The following is a 20,194-nucleotide window of genomic DNA, read 5'->3' on the forward strand; positions in this document are numbered from 1 at the left end:
GGGTGCAGCGGGGCGGTGAGTAACGCGCGGAGCGTGCCGCCTCTCCACCCGGCCCGTTGCCTGGCGCCCGGAGCGTGCCACCTGTCCTCTGGGCGCATCTGCTTCCCAGAAGTCAAACACTGAACTCCACACAGCCCGTGTTATTAAGTTGGAGATGTTGGGGCCTACAGGACTTCACTAATTCCTAAGTTTGGAAACAGTGTTGATAACAATAAACAGCTGATACAAACAATATACCAAGAAAAAAAAAAAAAGGCAGCGAGACTTAGAAACTCCTCCCTGTGCTCCCGCAGTCTGATGCAGCCTTGCCATCACTACAGTCAGTTTATTTAAGAATTCAGCTGTAGCTGCTAAGCTTTCATCCTGAGGTGTGTGCTCATTTTTACCAGCTCTACCTGCAGATTGTTATCTTTAACTTCTGACCGGCCTGCTTAGTTTTGCTGCTGTCATCCGGTGCTAGCCAGCCTTGTCTTTGGACAAAGTGATGATAATTTTTTTTTTTTTTTTAACTACTCATAGCACTATGGAAGTAACAAATATTTCTTAATCATCAGCTTACTTTCCTGTATGTTTAGAACTGTTCTCTCAATTGTAAAGGTCTTTCTTGATTTGTCTATTTTAATATTTTCTGGTTTTAAAAACATCTTGGAAATCTTTTCCTTTCCCAAAATGTGACATACACACTGCTGTCAAGGCAGCATGGTCACTTAAGGAAGCAAATCTAAAATAAGTTATTCTTGAGATTGTACTTAAAATTAGAAAGATGTAGCAGGAGTTCCCATGTTCTTGAAGTGGTGTGCAATATTTTGATACTAAAATAGACTCATACAGAAAGCGGGAGAAGAAAGGCGGTGCTATTAAGTAGTTTAAGGATATTAAATCACAAACAAAAAAAAAAAAAACATTTTCTAGAATAACTGCATTTTGTATCTACAGAATCCAAAAACTTCTGCAATAGTGAAGCAACTGGTTGCTGAAGGAAATGCCGCGGAACTGCAGAAATACTTTGGCTCGCGGATGGAGTTTGGCACAGCAGGGCTCAGAGCTGCCATGGGAGCAGGGATTTCCCACATGAATGACTTGACTATTATCCAGACAACACAGGTACTTTGTTCAGCACCTTATCTCACTTAACTGGCTCTATATATGAACGGAAGCGACGCATTTATGGGGAGAAAATGGGTATTCTATGGAAGTACAAGTTTTTTGCGATTTCTCCAGTTTTCAGAAGGAATTTAAACTATAATAATTAGCTGAGCTGATCCCTGAAAACAAGCAGAGAGCAGTTATTAAGCCATTAACATGATTTCTTTCCATAAATGAGCTGCAACTGAATTTATACACAGCTGCAGCTAAGCTGATATTGATCAGTTAGCCCTGATGCAACAACTAGGAATAAAAACAAAAGTCACCAGCATTTGGCCAAGATTTGTGTATGTTGGACATAAATTTACATAAACGCAGTGAAATGCATATAGGTCCTAAGGTGTTCTACTTTGGGAAAGCTTAAGAAAACCCCAAAACTTTATATTGCTGTAGCCTGGAGTGGTGGTGTATTACATCCTAAACAGGTGTCATTATTTAGGGCAAGATTCAGTTAAAAAAAATGAAATATTGGCCAGTTGTGCTCTTCCTCATCTGAGGCCTAACACAGCTAAGTTGTTTCTCAAAATCAGTTTTTTTGTCTAATTGTGCTGTTTCTTTCTGGAGGTGGTTCTGATTTTTGGCAAAGTACTTAAATGTGTCCACCTTTACTACACTGATTTAAAGGTCTCTGGTATTTTGTGGTGTTTATTGATCCAAGACAAACTGAACCCCAGTTCAGGTTGATAAGATAGATAATGTGATGTGTGCTTACCTTTCCAAGACGTTCACATCTTGGCAATCATCTTAATGTAATGATAAGTTGTATAATGATGTGGATTTGTTGTTGTCTTCAGGGATTTTGCAGATACCTTGAGAAGAATTTCAGTGACCTGAAAAAGAGAGGAGTTGTGATTGGTTATGATGCTCGTGCCCACTTTTCCAGTGGAGGTAGTAGTAAAAGGTACCTTTTAGGTTTTAAGTATTTTGTAGATGTCTTGTGTGATCCAGGCAGAGATTATATGTGCTTCAACAGTATTTTCACTTTCTGTAGAATGAATTAAAGTGAGGGATTTATAGTATTTTTATAAACTGTTAAAGCCAAAGCACTTCTTAGTTGTGCCTTGTTTGTGGTAATAATAAGCAAATATGTTTAAACTGAGTCTGTATAATAATTTGGGGTTTATCTGTGTGGGGGTTTTGTCTGTCTGTTTAAATTGGAGTCAGGGAGTGGGGACAGGGAAGCTGTGCATTCTATGAAACTAATCGTTGAGAAAATGAAAACATTTCTTAGTCATCTTTTCTTCCTGTTTAGGTTTGCAAGACTTGCTGCAAATACCTTCATCAGTCAAGGAGTTCCAGTTTATCTGTTCTCTGATATAACACCAACTCCTTTTGTGGTAGGTTGCTCGATTATATCTTTTTGTTTATGCACAAATGATGTCAGGTATTTTGCTTTACTTATATTAAGGAAAATAAGGCAAACCACTTAAGTTTTTAAGCTCTACCTGCAGTTACTGTTATTCCTGTTTAGCTAGATTTAGTTTACAACTTCCACAGCAAGAGAAAGAAGAAGCTCAGTGGAGTATCAGTGACAGTGGGATGTATTTCTATTTGTTCCTGCTTTCAGGCAGATTGCTCGTAGATGACATCTCATCATTTCTAGATTCCTGTGGAATATGAAGTATGAAACATGCACGCCTGTTTAATTTTGTGTTTGTTGGTTGATTTTTTTATTTTTTTTTTTATTTTATTTTTGGGGTATTGAATCCAGTAAATAGCTGGGGATTGGAGTGCAGTGATGCTATGCTGAGAGGGTTGTTGAATGTGTCTGCATTTTCACCATCGGATCACTAGGTGTCAGTCCTCTTGAGCAGTGAAGAAACCTCCTACATCTGCAGTAAAAGCAACAGTTTCTCCCAAAATCAGTCGCTCCAGTGAGTGCTACAAACAGAACAGAGTGGGATGAAGACTTTGTATGTAGCGTTCTTGTACTGATAGAAATTTTGCTAGATTTAGGGTCAAATTCTTCGTAGTGAAGCTTAAAGCACTTGCAAGAATTGCTGTTGATTGCATTTGCTATTGAATAAGGTGCCAGTAATGCTTTATTTTTAACTCACTCCATCTGTTTTGGTCTTATCTGTAGGAACTCTCTCAAAAACAGTTCTCTTCTGAACCACAATGGAATAGTTGTTCCATGGACTCATCTCAAAATATAGTGTGAATGAGACTGTTCCAGTTGTAATTCTCTGCCTGTGCAGACTTCTGGTCATTACCCTAACAGACTTTGCACCCTTAACAGCCTTAGGTGTCTGAAGTCACAGTACAGCAGGCAACACATACGTTCAGCTTCCTCCTATGAAAACACTACTCTAGAGATCCACAAAGTGTCTGAAACAACACTGAGAATATATAAATGGGAAAATGCATGAAAAACAGCAAGGGCTGAAGTTGTGCCACATGGTCTAGTGGAACAAGTACTGCATAGCTTCTGCTTTAGAAACTCAGTCTATAGGGATCACATCCTAGCTTTCTTTTTGTTCAGCAGCATGGAATTATTGCTTTTGCATGGGAATAAGTGTTATATATAATATGTTGCACATTCTAATTCAGATAACTTTCTCTTGTTACAGCCATACACAGTGACCCATCTGAAGCTTTGTGCTGGAATTATGGTTACGGCTTCCCATAATCCAAAACAAGATAATGGTTACAAGGTACTTCTATAAAGTCTATTTTCTGGCTTTTTTTCAAACATTTTCTTCCATGCAGAGACACTAATACTATTGTATTTCCTATGATGGTATAGGCCAAATTAATTGATAGTTTGATCTCATCTAAGTAGATGTCTTTAAAGTTAGCAGCATGTTATACTAATAAGTTATTTAAAATCTTATCTCTAAAAAGCAGAAAGATAAGTAATACCATTGCATACTTTGGAACACTTTAAAATATTAGCTGAACTATTTTCAAAAGCATTAATCATTCCTTCATGATTTGAAAAGATCTCTTCAGTTTTACAAACCCGGGGAATTAAAAATATGAAACCTAATAAGTTGCTTGTACAAAACATTTTTTAATGAATTCCATTAATTTCTTGAGTATATTTTTTTCTAAGTGACACAGTTATTAGTGTGACTTTTTTTCTATGACAGAAATCTGCCAATCATCCCATAGCTGGACTAGTTATATACAGATTGTTTCCAAAATCCAAAAATGGAAGTAGGGAGATCTTTTTTGTTATCTTAATAGAAAAACAAGGCATTAGGAGGGATGGGTTCTTTATGTCTCTCCCTCCAGAACTTCATGTCTGTTTAAAGCTGCCTAATAAAAATATTTTATGTAGTAATCTTGGTAGCTTGTTTGGATGCTTTGTCAATTACTTTTAAAATCAACTTCACTTTTTCTTAATGTTTTGTTATTTGGGCTACATATGTACATTGTCCAGATGCTGTTAGGTATCCTTCCTTAAACTTATGGTCCGTAAAACATCAGTAGAAGGATGTGTGCGAACAACTGTCCAAAAGTAAAACATAGTAAGTACACCTCTTTCTGGGTGTGTAAACAATCAACAGAAGGAGAAGCCTACAAGTAATGAACATCTTGAAACTTAGTGAATTTGTGCTTGCTGCTGTGGCAACACTGCTGCTGTAAGCAGCTGTGAATTTTTTGTAACTTTCTCCATTTTTTTTTTTTTTTTGTGTGGTAAATGTGTTTGTATTTTACACACTTTTTTTCTCTTAAGAATTCCCCTCTATAATGATGATACCTAAAAATCTGGAAGAAAGTAGATGAAACGGCATGGGTAAGTTACCAGCCTGAAGGCTGGCAGACAGGGTGCTACTTGAATCTTCTCAACAAATAAGCTGGGTCCTGGTTTCTGTTTCGTTATGGAATTTGATATCTTCTGATAAAATTCAACAGCTTTTCTTATAGAACAAAAATGGAATGTGAGAGGAAGCACTGAGAATATGAACAGGGGAGTACTCTTGATATACTTAAGTGTAATACTCTACTGAATGTAGTGCACCTTAGCCAACCAAAAAAACCCCACACCAGACTATCCTACAATATTAACGATCCTCACCCTGTCTTTTATTTAGGTGTACTGGGAAAACGGTGCTCAGATCATTTCCCCTCATGACAAAGGAATTTCTCAGGCTATTGAGGAGAACCAAGAGCCGTGGCCTCAGGCGTGGGATGACAAACTGATTGACAGCAGCCCACTGCTTCACGATCCATATGCCATGGTCAATAAGGAGTATTTCAAGGACATACAGAAACAGTGCTTTCACAGGTAACTGGTGTTAACTCTGTTAACAATATGGGATTTTCCATCTGGTACGTCAGCAGGGCAGTTTACATTGGTGGAAGTCAGGGTGGTTGTGATCCTGCCATGATCCAGTTCTATCTGTGCTTTTTTGTCATCTCTTGTAGTAGCACTGGCAGCTGTGTGGTGAGGTTAGCAAGGCAGTTCATAAAGCTGGTCTAGCAGAAGTCTAACCCAGCAGAGTGATTAGTTCCTGGTTGTATCATCTCCTCGTATTTCTGTGCACCAACTATATGCCGCAGCAAGACTGGGGCTACCTGGTGCAGCTGAGGATGAGCTGACACTGATGGTGCAGCAGATGGGCTTCTAAAAGAGAAGGCAAACCAGCTGTTAAGGCAGTTCTAGAAGCAGGAGGTCTTGCTCCATCATTCTAGCCTTGTGTTTGCACCTAGTGGCCTTGAGTGCCTTGCACCAACCTATTCCTGTCACTTGCTCAGTAAAAGCTTTACTCAACAAAATCAAGCAGATGTTTCTCTTTGTGACTAGCAAGTAGAATTAGTTTATGGTTTAGATGAGCAGCAACCTGTTAGATCTGCTCATTTGCATCAAAATTTTAACCACCGTGTTCTTACTCTTGCTAAGAAAAGCCCAAACTTCCTAGTCAATCTGACTGTGAGAAATGGTGGTGCTTTTTCTGAGTAGGAGCTACATGTCTCCTTAGGAGTCTGCATGCCTTTAGGTGTGCTCTATACTGTTGGTAATGTACTTCATAAAAACAAATGTGCTCAAATGAGGTGTACTGCTGTCAGTTCAGTGTGTTCACAGACTTAAGAGCTAGTTTAAATGACAGAGCTGGGGATAAAGAGTTGTCTTAGTTGTATTTGTTTTCCACTCACCTCCTTTGGGGTGCATAGAGTGTACTATCTTTCTTAATCCAGTGATTTGCATATACCAGAATATTAGATGTCAAGAGTGACTCTTCTGAAGAGTGAGGTTAGGCCACTTTTCAAGCTATTACCTTTGAAATCTGACCTCCTTTAATTTATAATTTTAACTGTGAGCTGGAATTCTAAGTCATATCTGTTTCTGAATATAGTCAGTTTTGTCAGAATATTCTTCCATCTCCAAGCTTACTGTTAACCTGTTTTATTTCAGGAATATAAACAAGGAAACAAGCCTCAAATTTGTTCATACTTCTGTGCATGGCGTAGGTCATAAATTTGTGCAGTTGGCCTTCAAGGCATTTGACCTTAGCCCTCCTTTTGCTGTCCCGGAGCAGAAGGATCCTGATCCAGAATTTCCCACAGTGAAGTATCCAAATCCTGAAGAAGGCAAGGGCGTTCTGGTAAATAGTTGTTTGGGTTTTGTTTTGTTTTTTAAGTAGTTGCAATGTCTTTCCAACAGTGTTTCATTTCTGCCAGTAGCTGTGGCTATAGATACGGGTTGAAGATCTGTTTTGTTTCTGTTTTCATAGCCTTACATTTAGTGAAGAGTTAGCTGGTATCTTTTCATTGAAGATCATAACTCATTTGTGAACCAGTCAGGTAGTGATCAGCTGTAACTCTAAACTACTTTGTTCTGTGCTCTAACAGAATGAGCAGCATCTGCATATAGAAAGAAGTGATACAGTTCCATTTAAAAAATAAAATGATAATTGAAAAATATTCACAGTTGATTTTGGAAAGTTTCTACAACTGACATCTGAAATACAAGGACTAAATTGTTCTGATACCACACCAGGGAGGGCTTAGGGGTAGTCATGACAGGTGGTTAGGATTTCTGCTGCAAGTATTTCTGCTACATTTTGTTACTTCATGAAGGATCCTGTTGAAGTACAGTTTGACTTTGGCTGCAGAAGTGGAATGATGTGGGTGAAAGTGGAGTATCTTCACTGTGCTTCTACTGCTGTCTTGAAGTTTATCTTTTGTAGAGACACATCATGATTTTGGATGTTTGAGATCAAGTAAATCAGGAAAATTATTTAAAATCTATAAAGAAAGTGGAAAATATTATTTGGGAGTATTAACACTAACCTGTTCTTGCTTACTATTTCTCCAGACTTTGTCTTTTGCTTTGGCTGAAAAAGATGGGGCAAAAATCATTTTAGCAAATGATCCTGATGCTGATCGACTTGCAGTGGCAGAGAAACAAGAGAGGTATGGTAATAAAGAAATGCAAACCATTTATATTTTTTACTTAAAAGCTAAGCTGATTTGGAGGTTCTTGCTACCTGCATTGCAGAGGAGGACAGAATAGTCACAGTAGTTATTTTGGGACTGAAAGAACATTGAAATGTGAGAGGACTGTATGGAGCAGAGCACGGTGGGGCCATTAAATGAAATAATGATTAGACACTGTACAGAAGCCTCAATAAATACATGACACTTGCTGGACTTGAGGCATGCACAGAAGCACATGCATTGTTGTGATTGTACTATACCTTTGCAAAGGTAGGTTTTCAGTTAGAAATTTATCACAGAAGGCTGATAAACGTTTTTGTACCATGTTTATTAAATAACTGGAATATTCAGGGGAACCTTTATAGTTCCCTGATAATCTCAGGAATATGGAACATCCTCATTTTTTTTAATATGAATTCCTTCTTTCTCAAATACTGTTAGACCAGACATTTTTTACTAATCCTTAGAGAGCTTGTGCTTCTCTCGCTGAGTTCCTAATTTCTATGCAGAATGTTATGTACCTGCATTTCACTTTAAGCTTTGTCAGTGTTTGGTACGTCTCAGTATAGTGCTTTGTACTCTTTCCTTTAATGACCAGCTAAACATGCATTATCTACCTATGCATATCCTGTCAAAAAATGGGATAACAAAAGGTAAACTTGCTCAAACAGGGTTTTCTCATAAATTTTCCATATATGTGAAATGTGTAACCTATAGTGCTGACCAAATATTGCCTTCCCCTTATTTCATGCTTCCCGCTATCCTGTACTTCTACAGTTGTTTGCATTTCTGTATTGTGGTTATATTTGGTTAATGAAAACAAGCTGAAGTACTGTACTTGGTATCATACTCACAAATAGTAGTGTTTCTATCTTGATGAATCAGAAACTAATCTGAGCCGTTAGAAGCTATAAATCTTTAATAAAAGTAAACTTCAAGGTTTTCAGCTTGGAGAGAAGCAGAACAAAAATCTGTTCCTGGGCCAGAAATGAATTCCCTGTGCACGAGAGCCAGAAGGAAGGTATAAACTCATGGCAACGGCCCTTGGTACCTGGGGGATGAGATGGGCACCTGGTAGATGTCCTCAGTAACTGTGGATGACACAAATATTTGAACCTGTATCAGTTATGCAAATTCCAAAAACCCAGTAAAAGGAGACAGTGCAAATAGCCATTTTGCTCACCAGATAATCTCTTTTGGTCATATAGCAGCTTCAAAGGCGGCAGTGTTTTCTTTGGAGCTATTTTTAACTCCTTAGCCTCACAGCATGAACTAAGGAGGCTCCTCTGCCTTTAGAAGAAGAGTGGCTTAATTGGCACTGTCTGATGTTATTGGGCAGTGTTACCTGGAGTATCCTTGTTTTCATGGTTTTGGCCTGTGCCACCCTCAGCTGGCAATGTGTCATTGAGGAAAAATCATAGGAAGTTTGTTTGTGCTGGTTGTGATGGGTTGAAACAAGAAGCAAGGTCACTCATGGATATTGTCCGAAAACTTACAGCTATCAAAGACTTGAAGAGAGGGGTGTCAGTTCATGGTGCTCTCATTCTGCTCCCTCTTTGGTAGTTGTTTAGCCAGTTTAGACGTCTCCTAACTTTCAGTCCTGTGTCCTTCTCTCAGACTTCTGCGGTAGCTGTTCGTAGACTAATTGAGTATTAATATAGGTGTCTACAGTATCTGTACTTCTTCTTTGACAGAAACTCCTGCTAGAGCACACTCTCTCAGCACTCTTGCACTGAGTTGTTGCTGTGCGTTGCTTTGTGCCTGTTGGCATCAATAAATGCAGGAGACTGAGTCTGCCTCTCTTTCACAACAGGTACTGTTTCTGTAGGTCTTCATTTTTGTCAGTTTGGCAGTGTCTTTGTCCCCTTCCGTGACTGGGAATTTCAGGCCGATTTTCATATCTGTCTTTTCCTTCAGTGTTTCTTGTTCTTGCAACACATCAACATTAATCCATTTTGACTGTTCTGAGATTTTTTTTTTCCAATCTTCCTCAATGACTTGTCATTGAGTCAACTAAAAATACTGATTACTTGAGAACTGTATTTTCATGTGTCTGTGCTTGTCTTAATGATTCATTTTATAATTTGTCTGCTGAATTCTTTTTGTTTTACTTAAAATATGCTGGAAATATTCCAGTTTCATCTTTGGATAAACTCAGAAGCTGCTACATATGATGGAGGAGAAAAGTGATCCCTTCAGAATTCTTTGGGAATTTTTTTGCTTGTTCTTAATGAACACATGATATTTTGTTATTGTTATTTGGAACTTAAATGCAGTGGTTTTATTTGCTAGTGTTCATGCATGGAAGAACCAGTACTGTTCTTTGTTTGTTTTCCAGTATTATCCTTTGAATTCATATACTTCCTGTTATTTTTTTTCCCCTATCCAGTGGTGAATGGAAAGTGTTTTCTGGAAATGAGCTGGGAGCTCTTTTAGGCTGGTGGATCTTTACTTGCTGGAAAAACCACAATAGGGATAATTGTGCCATTAAAGATGTCTACATGCTATCCAGTACTGTTTCTTCCAAAATCCTGAGAGCGATTGCACTAAAGGAAGGTTTTCACTTTGAGGTGAGCTGTTGCATGTTATTCCATGTTCTCTTATTTGCTTGTCTACACAGTGTCAGATCTGTGTAAAACATTGCTTTTATGTTTAATGCCTTCTTTCTCCTTGCTGCTGTAGGAAACACTGACAGGTTTCAAGTGGATGGGCAACCGTGCCAAACAGCTCATGGACCAGGGAAAAGCTGTTCTTTTTGCATTTGAGGAGGCTATAGGTAGGAACCAGAATCTTGTGAAACAGTGAAAGTAGCTCTGTTGCAAAAAAAAGGTAATGTGAAGATGCTGCCAGTATGATGGGTATATTTTCAGTGAGTAGTTGATATCATCCATTTGGATGATTGCTATTACTAATTTCAATCCTTTGTATGTCTGCTTAGCACAGAGTATGATAATGTGAGCTGGGTGTATGGATCTTCAGTAGGGTGGCTATATAGAATTGGACTGCAAATCATGCACAGGCTATTTTAAAAACAAAACAAAACAAATCACGTTTTTTAGACTTGAGTATGTTTAGCTGACAGTTTTAAGCTAAATTTAAATGTGAATAAAATAAAGTAAAAACTCCCCCAAATTATACTTGTAAACTGCAAAGCCATGAATAAAAGCTATGAGTTCATGAGAAGGAAGCTGTAAAGCTATAATGCTGTTTCTGGAATATCTCAGTGCCTGAAAAACAGTGAAAACGTGACTGAGTTAATAGATGAGTGTGAGTGTTACTATATGCTTCTATGTAAGGTTCATTAAAAGTGACAAAAATGACAAAATGCTATACTTGCATTGTTCCTGCATTGTGGCATTTCTCTTTCATGAGAGCTCCAAAAGTGCTTGGGAACATCTGGCACCGATGCAGTACAAATCTGTCTCTATCTTGGAAGTCCATTAAATACCTTCCTTATCAAAATTGATACTGATTAGATTTGATTTTCCACTTTCGGTTTAACTCTAAAATGTCTGTACTGTGGTAATGTGCATTTCTCCTTTAGAGGATGTTGGTTGGATTAACTTTTCACTCCATGCCATTTTATCTTATTTCCTCATAAAAAATATATGAAATATTTGTATTTTTTTTTCTTTCTTTAGGATATATGTGCTGTCCTGCTGTTCTGGACAAAGATGGTGTGAGTGCAGCTGTTATAACTGCAGAGATGGCTAGCTTTTTGGCAACCAGGAATTTGTCTTTGTCTCAGCAGCTGAAAGCTGTTTATGATGAGTGAGTCTGATTTATTATTGCTTAATTTTCAGATTTTATCCTTTCCACACACAGGGGTTAACAGGGCTCAACAGCAGCCTATAATATATGAAGAAACAAAAATTAAGTTGTACTATTAACACAATTCTGTGTTAACAGTCCATAAAGCACTCCTGCCTCATGGGCATTAATACATTTATGATTTTGCTTTGTTTTGTTTCTAGGTATTTTAAGAATAATTGTATTACCTTATTAATTCCCTATCAGTTAATGAGACTTTTGAGGTATTTTTCTTTGCTTGGCTGAAAGGTTTCTCCTTTTTGGGAGGTTCTGCTCTTAGGTCCTTTCACAGAAGATTGGCCTGTGTTTTGGCCTGTGGTTTTGTTGTGTTGCAGAGACTGCAGTGCCTCTTGCTGCTTAAATGTGCCAGACACACAATAATGTTGATGGCAGAATGGGTCCAAGTAGCTCTGGCATATTTATGCTACTCACTGAAGCCAGGTTGCTTCTATCCCACTCGCAGGGCTGCTTATGATTAATTCTAATTGGCTCTAAAGTTAGGCTTTTTATTATATTATTCTGTCTTTTTTTTGAATGGATAGCATATTTTGGTGGTTCTTTTGGTGCGAATACTGAGATTTAAGTTGATTATACAGAAGTGCTGTGACTGTTTGGCCTTAACCGTTGACTATACACAGCTTGGTATTCCTCTGAGAGTTTTTAGTGAGGAACTGCTTTTCTTTTGTTCTTGTTTAATGTGTTCAGCTACCTACAGAAATCAATAGCAAGGATGGCTATTGGATTTCATGGGGCAGGGAGTGGTTTTCGTGGGGGGGTTGGGCTGGTTGTTTTAAAAGAGGGAGCAGCACAGGCTGGAAGATACTCTCGGCTGTTTTGTGTCACATAGACACTAACAAAGGAACCTTACAAAGGAAAAAGACCTTACAAAAGGAAAACAGCCTTGGTGGTTCTTGTTTTCCAGTCCTCAGATCTCTCATTTGCATGCGGCACTAGCCATGCTTGTTTCACCCACTGTTTAAGAAGGAATCAAGTGGCAAAGACTTGCGAACACACTGCATAAATAAACTGTGGAATTTATCAGATCTTGTAGGTGGCAGAAGTAAACAATAATAGCAATGCATGGAAGAGGAATTCATGGATAGAGCTGTAAGTAACAGCATCTGATGTGAGAATTACCCTTCTCTGGCTCCTGCTGGGTGTTTGGTTTAGTTCAGTTTTTTAATATTCAGTAAACACCTGCTTTAGGTTGCCCTCAGAAACACTATAGGTAACTGAGTGGAACTTAGCAGTACAACTGTGGAGATAGTCACTGAAGAGGACTGTAAAAGTCAGAGCTTGTTAAGCATAAAAGCAGTCTGTAGATGTACCTCAAAGTAAGATATCACTGCACGTAGTCACTGTGGAAAAGCTACAGATACAGGGAAGCATGCAAATCTGCCTTACTAGGTTGATGCTTCATAATTAGAACTGGAGCAGGGATTCTTGTTGGTTTGGGGAGGATAATTTTCTGTGTGTAGGTTTTGTTTACTTGTTGCTAATATAGCGTTGCAGTCTACTCCTTACTACTTTATTCTTCATCAGATTTGTATTGTTGAGGCAGAAGAAACTCTGTATTTTAAAGGTATAGAAGGGGGATCTGTTCTCAAAGAAGCAAATGCAGAACAGGAAAAGGACACAGTCCTAGCAGGCTCATTACTTCTCTCAAATACAGGATGGGTTTTGTAAATTCCCTTGCTGGATTGTCACGACTGATTTTTGACAACTACGTGAAGATGCCCATTTTGGGATAAACATGACTCTATTTAAGGAGCCTTTCAGGTTTCTAGCATGAGCATTCTAGTACTAAAGAAAGATGCTGCCTTTCAGATTTTCCCTGGCATCAAGGGTACTCATGAAATGTTGATCTCTAGTAGTAGCCCACTTTAAACAACCAGTCCAGGCTTTTCCTGTGGTGGTTAGATCTCTTCAAGGCAATAATGGCCTCTTCTCTTCTGGTTTAGCAGTAAGCTTTCTCATTTTTAATCATTAAAAAGAAAAGGTGTCTGCTTAGAAATTTCTTTGCAGTATGTAAAATAGGTCAATCGAGTTGTTGAGGCTTTTTAAAAATTGTAAGGGAGTGAACTGATGCTATGGTTGGTGACCATGTGTTCTGCCAATGACCAGGCCCAACAAAAATTATACCACCAGCAGAAAGAGAATCCAATACACAGACTGTATTGTAGACAAAAAGGACTTTCCATGAATGACCGCTGGGGGTACAAACAAGACAATCAGCTGGTACATGAATGACAGCACCCCCAACGATCCCACAAAAGATGTGACTCGGCCCACAACAGGTGGTATGAACAGTGAGCCGAGGTTGCCCACAGTTGGCATGGGAAACAGCCAGACCAGTAAGTTAAATACATAAGACCAAGGTGCCCACATGGCGACTCTCACCCGATCGGCCCATGTGCGCAAAGGTCTAAACAGACCAGGGCCCAGCTCCAGGGAGAGTCAGGAGGTCGCCCCGGAACCAGGAAGCTCTGTGGAGCGCACTCCACAGACAGACACTCCTGACTCCCTGCCAGTGGTCCCGGCTTTTATCCCCAAGCAGACACCTGACCTTTGTCAACTCACTGCGGGACCCCTGGGGCTCATTTCCCTTATGGCTCTCCCTGCAGGGCCGGCCGCACCCTGGGGGGAAGCTATAAGGCAAACTCACCACCTCTGTATGAAGGGCTGTGGGGATCACCCATATGTCAACCTTAATTCGGGGCTCGAGGTTCAAACCCCAGCATTTCACCATGAGTACAGATTCTTGCTTTGTGGAAGGCTGTGCAATGTGCGTGGTGTACAACCCAAAGAAGAACATTATTTCTTCATTAATATTGTGTTTTCACAGGTACGGCTTCCATATCACCAAGGCTTCATATTTCATCTGCCATGATCCTAAAGTTATTCAGCAGCTTTTTGACAACCTTAGAAATTTTGATGGAAAAAACACATACCCAAAATCTTGCGGTAGATTTAAAGTTTCTGGAATAAGGGATCTAACTACTGGGTATGACAGCAGCCAGCCAGATCAAAAGGCTGTAAGTAGATTTCTAAAATTAGATATGTCATATCAGCATGTATATACATGTATATAAAAAATTCTCTGGAGAAACACTCTAAACACTGTTACATCCTTAGTCTTAAAATAAGTTAGATTGGGGGTGATTGTTTTGCCTTGGTAGGATGAAATGAAGGTTGAGAGAGGGTTGAAGTTTTTTGTTTAGTTTTGTGGTGTTTTTTCTCTCCAAGGTGACATTCTATAAAGGGAGGTAGGAGAACCTTAGTGTCTTGCTACAGCAATCTTGCATTATTTTCTTGTAAGTCTACTGAGATGTGGCTTTGGGTTCTTTAGTCTTTCACCACCTGTGTTTCTCTTCCTCCTGGGAAATGCCATCACAGAGAAATTGCCATTTGCAGTAAAAACGTTGACTAGACTTGAAATGAGCTACCTGACAGTAATGTACTGCTATCAGATTCTGGGTTGAGGGTAAGCCTCTCATTTGCCTGGTGTGGTCTCAGTACCACACTGTTGATTGAAACAACAAAGCTTAATTTTAGCTGATCCTTTAGTTATATTATATGACATCAAGTCATGACTTTTATCTGGAACTCATTATATATAGTCCCTTTCCAAGCTTCTAAACAATTATTCTTACTATTTCTAGATTCTTCCCACTAGTAAAAGTAGCCAAATGATAACATTCACTTTTGCAAATGGAGGAGTGGCCACGATGAGAACCAGTGGGACAGAACCAAAGATCAAATACTATTCTGAACTTTGTGCGCCTCCTGGAAACAGGTATTGTCACTTAGAGCAGTAAATGTTTGCAATAGGGGCTGGGTGGCTTTTTGGAATTGTTTTGAGGGAGAAGGGTCTTTCCATGATCAAATAATATTACTGCAGTCATAATTTTAGCAAATGCATTTGTATAAAGCTTCGATTCTGTAAAATTTGTTGACACATTCTTGTTGTCACTGTAATGCATTTGAACCTGGTTTCACATTCAGTAAAAACAGTATCAAGAAAAACATTCTGCTTTAAAGTAGATACATTCATTCTCTTTACATATGTAGTTGATTTAAATTAATCTAACTAAAGTGTTCTGATATATTTTAAACTTTTAGTAGTTTAGTAGTTCTATCCTTGACTGATAGTCTTGCAAAGACTCAGAAGGTCTTAAAGATAAGCAATTATTAACTTAGATTATGAAAGCAATGCTTTCTCACAGATGAAAATTCATCTGAAAATACTATTACTAGTATGAAAGTTACATTTCTAATCACATATATTTAGTAATAAAAAATCTTCTGAACTCAGAGTGGCTGTTCTATTTGATATTATGTTGTGGGTTTGTTTCTCCAGTCTTAAGTGCCTTCATGCACATCAGTTGAAAGTGAACATTGGCACATTGCCGTAAGAAATATAGCTTATATACTTTTAACATTAATAGAAAATTCCTCAGACTGGAATGTGATTTTTAGCTTCTCTACTGTGACACTGTGTTCTGTATTTGTGTGGATTTTGTTTTTCTCAGTGACGTTGAGAGGCTGAAGAAGGAACTGGATGAATTGGTCAACGCACTTGAAAAACACTTCTTTCAACCAGAAAAAAATAACCTTCAACGAAAGACTGAGTAAAATAGCAAAATTACTACCTTAATTGTTTTTTTGCAGCATTAGAAGTGCATTATTTAAGAAGTAAGGATTTTTAGGACCAAACATCTGAGAACTCAGACTAAAAAGATTTCTGCTTTTAGTAAGAGTTACTCTGGGTACTCTTGGATCTAGTATTTTACTTCGGAAGGAAAAGTACCTCTACCCTTAAAGGACCAAAATCCCCAATCAGTTGAACTAAAAGCTTTATGAACTGAAAATTGACTGCAAATATATTTCAATCAAAACTTGTTTTGATTAAATATTATAAGTAATACTCTGATTTCTGAAATGCAGCCTGTTTTTTTGCCAACTTTTATTTCTTTTGTGTGTGTGTAGTGTGATAATACTATGGGGGGGGAAAAAAACAAGCCAACCCAAACAAACAACAAAAAAAACCAGTCCAAAGCTGAAATCCTGCTGTTTAAGTTTAGATTTTCAAAGCAAGTTCTTCTGTTACCAAGAAGTATTGAAAGCCTGTGGTGTGACTTTGACAAACCTGGAGCAGATGCTTCATAAATTGTGGTCTGTCTTGAGGATTTTAGCCCAAGTAAACAAACAAGTCACAGTGACCTTGCTGAAGAGCTGTTTGCTAGTGGACATCATATTCCAGGTTAGAAATACCAAGTGTACTAAATGGCTTTTTCCTACTGTGAACATACTAAGATAATAAATCTGTGTACAGCACCTTTCTGTGGCCTCATTGAACTAAGTGTAATTAGTTCAGTGTACAACCCAGTCTCAGAGCCTGTCATACTGGAGGCTACCATGACTTGGTGCACAGCTGCATGTCTAATTTAGAGCAGAAGATTCCATTGTACTGCATGCTGTTGTCTGCACTTACAGGTGTTTTCTGTGATGTGTCAGCACCATTTCATACTCTGGTCTCTCAAACTTGTACTACACACCTGTAACTCCAGGTTTCAGACAGCTAGGGACCCAGTTATTTGGAGGTTACTGATTGTCTTTAATACAAGGGGTTTCTGCACTTTCAATACTTATTTTTGATATTGGTGTAGCTCTGACAGCCCCGGTACTTCTATGGTAAATAAACCTCTTTGCCAGAATTACTTCTGGTATCCCATGGAGAATGACTAGTTGCCAGACAAGCACAGATTAAATTTAGCAAATTATTCATAAAAGAACAAAGATGCCTTTTCATCCCCAGTAAATAGTAGCTTGTTATCTCAGATGGTAAGCAAAGAACACTGGATGCCTGCTTTTAGAGTTCTCTCCGGAGGACACGAGGGAAGGAGCAGTCTCTGCATTCTGTGGCTGTCACGTCAGTTTTTCTTGGCTGTGCAGAGTCAAAGGCAGCATCTGACTCATTCATATTGAAGTCCCATCTGTGTGGTATAGAAAGCTAACTTTAAAGTAATAAGAAGGACTGAGGAAACAGCATATGCTGTTAATCAAATCCTGGTCCTGCAGAGTAGAAAGCTAAAAAGATAGGTTGTTAGTTTGTACAGAAAGTGCTTGTTCACACCACATTTCTATTTCCATTTCTCCTATACTAAACCAAAGATGAGACAGGTTCTTATCGATACGTGTTTATTTGGCGCCTCAAATACTGCAGTCCATATGCCTAAATAGGACCCTAGGGGCTACTGAATGTGGTAGTAACTGTAAAGGGAATCTCAGTATGGACTTCAGTGCAATCAGCTTTGTCACATTGCATGACATTCCTGTGCATATCAACTTCCACTGTCCTTTCCTTCTGAAGCTAAAAGCTAAGGATGAATTGAAGGTTTAAAATAAATATATAGTATTTTAGACATTTTTTCATGCTTGTTAAGTGTGCTAGTCTGAGTGTTGTAAATCTGAACTGATTCTCAAAAGAAAAGTAGAACTTCTTAAGGCACCAAGACAGATTGATCACCAGTCCCTTTCCACCTGACCTTGTGGCAGAAAAGTTTATTACTCTGGCGAGTTTTTTTTCTGACTAAAGAAATTTTGTTCATTAAATCTGAAGGCAACATCACTGGTATTTGAAAATTTTGAGTTTTGTCATCTTAGTTTAGTCCCCAAAAGTATTTTGAGAATTCAAAGTCAAACTCAGGCCTTATCATCTAGAATGGAGATGCGGAGGTATTTCAGGACCATTCATAAGGGGGGTGTGAAAGCAAGGATCAGTTATTAAGGAATTAAAGCAACAACTTCAGCTTTTGACATAGTCCAAATCTGGAGTATTTAAAAGTAGATGTTCCCTTTATCCATTTCCTCTGCTTCCTCGGTACCTGTCATACTGGGTCCCTAGCTGGGCCACCTAATTCTCCTAGCTTGATCTTAGTTTGTTCCCTCTGCTGTTCCTGGTAAGATCCTGTCATTGTGGAGCATCCTCCCTGGAAGGAACACTGCCTTTTGGGTGTGTGGGTTAACAGTTGATGTAGGGTGTCATGTTCAGCTGCACAAGTAGTTTTGGCAGACTAAGTAGAAGGATGAAGCTTGCAGGAGAAATGGAGTCTGTTTTGTAACTGTCAATTATATCTTAGATATGTTCACAACCATCTAATAGTATAAATGCAAAACTTTTTAAAGCTTTATTGTCCTCCTGTAAGCCAAGTTCTCTGCCCTTGTTTTCAATGTGATTTGAAGATTGCACCATTTGCACAGCTGGGTCTGGGGAAGGATCCTCTTAGAAAGTTCAAGAAATTTCTCAGCATCATGAAGGGAGGGATGCATGTGCCATTTGTATTCAGCTATGATTTCTTTCACCCAGCATGCAGGTGCTATTGGTTCTTCAAGGAGTAGCCCTTTTTTCCTGGGGGCATTGGGCTTTTTGGCTGCTGGGTACCAGACTTGGTAGCAGCCTGTCACTACCAGCCTGGCACATAGGCATGGACATTCTGTAGTGTGTCTCTAGCCCAGTGTCAAGTTGGGAGAGAAGGGGGAGACACAGACTTATGGTCCCCAGAGTAGGCTGAGAGGCCTTACTTCAAGTTACTGGCTATGTGAGAGGTGGAAGAGTGAATGCTGGGCGTACACCTGAATTTCACTCTTGGTAGAGTTGAACATATGGCTCGTGACTTAACCACAGGCCACCCCTGCAAACCATGGTTTCCTGCACTGTATTGCAGCTGAGCTTCAAAACAAATTGCTTTTCACAAGCTCTAACCCAGACCGTTCACTGGCCGATTAGGTGACATCGGTCAGCGCCATCACCAGCTTGTTTGTGGGATCCAGCCTCTGTGTGATCACTGGGGAGTGAAGGTCAAGACTAAGACAGGCCACCCAGCAGCAGCACTTTGCCAGACAACATAGCAGTAGTGGGCATACCGTGGTGCATTGCACATTGTCTCCCAGCATTCTAAAGACAAAAGCTTCTTGAAAGAAAAATGCTGAAGCAAGAGCTCTGGTACATGTACAATACATGTAAAACATTGTCACAGCAGCTGAAGCAAGCAGAGAGCCAGTGGTGCTACAAACCTGTAGCCTGTGGGGTGAGCTGTGCAGCCTCCACCTGTGGCCCTAGCTGTATTTGACCTTAAAGTGTTCTGTGGATGGATGCACTGCAGATGACTGGGCCACCTCTGTTACTCAGCTGGAGAGCCCAGGCTGAGGAATGGTTCTGCAGGAGGCAGGCTGGAGCAGTGCCTTCAATTTGGGCACTGATGAGCTGTACTCGGGGTCAAGGGAAGTTCTGTGGATGTGTACAAGCCTGAAGCCGTGGGCTTTGCCAGTGGAGGTGATCCTCCCCCTCCACTCTGCTCCACTGAGACCCCACCTGGAGTGCTGCATCCAGCTCCAGGGTCCCCAGCACAAGACAGGTGTGTACCTGTTACAGCAAATCCAAAGAGGGACACAAAAATTGTCAGAGGCCTGGAACATCTTTCCTGGAAGAAAGGCTGAGAGAGCTGGGGTAGTTTAGTCTGGAGGAGAGAGGGTTCTGGGCAGACCTTGTTGCAGCCTTTCAATATATAAAAGTGGCTTATAAGAAAGGCACTTTTACCAGGGCCTGTAGTGACAGGACAAGTGGCAATAGTTTTAAACTGAAAGAGAGTAGATTTAGATTTGATATAAGGATGAAATTTTTTTTATGATGAGGGTGATGAGACACTGGAACAAGTTACCCAGAGAATCTGTGGATCCCTTCCTAGAAGTGGATCTGCGGATCCATCCCTAGAAGTGTTCAAGGTCAAGTGGGATGGGGCTCTGAGCAAACTGGTTAAAGACATCCCTGCTCATGACAGGAGAATTGGAC

The 20,194-nt window shown here is 39.5% G+C and overlaps 1 protein-coding gene across 1 annotated transcript; it reads left to right on the forward strand.

Moving 5' to 3' along the window:
* The first annotated feature begins 939 nt into the window (after positions 1-939).
* PGM2 (phosphoglucomutase 2) lies at positions 940-16,268 on the forward strand. Its single transcript, XM_008942668.1, has 13 exons — positions 940-1,104; positions 1,941-2,047; positions 2,399-2,483; positions 3,717-3,800; positions 5,187-5,380; positions 6,509-6,698; positions 7,412-7,509; positions 9,923-10,103; positions 10,216-10,309; positions 11,175-11,304; positions 14,189-14,378; positions 15,006-15,139; positions 15,876-16,268. The coding sequence occupies exons 1-13, from the start codon at positions 1,018-1,020 to the stop codon at positions 15,976-15,978; spliced, it is 1,677 nt and encodes a 558-aa protein (XP_008940916.1). The 5' UTR covers positions 940-1,017; the 3' UTR covers positions 15,979-16,268.
* Positions 16,269-20,194: the final 3,926 nt, after the last annotated feature.

The sequence above is a fragment of the Merops nubicus genome, unplaced genomic scaffold, assembly GCF_000691845.1.
Source record: "Merops nubicus isolate BGI_N331 unplaced genomic scaffold, ASM69184v1 Scaffold20996, whole genome shotgun sequence".
NCBI classification, from domain to species: domain Eukaryota; kingdom Metazoa; phylum Chordata; class Aves; order Coraciiformes; family Meropidae; genus Merops; species Merops nubicus.

Excerpts from the sequence above, each read along its gene's own strand:
- PGM2 (XM_008942668.1), top strand. The coding sequence starts at position 1,018 with ATGGAGTTTGGCACAGCAGGGCTCAGAGCTGCCATGGGAGCAGGGATT. Across the intron at positions 10,310-11,174 it reads TGCATTTGAGGAGGCTATAG|GATATATGTGCTGTCCTGCT; the intron begins GTAGGAACCAGA and ends TTCTTTCTTTAG. Across the intron at positions 14,379-15,005 it reads GCCAGCCAGATCAAAAGGCT|ATTCTTCCCACTAGTAAAAG; the intron begins GTAAGTAGATTT and ends TACTATTTCTAG.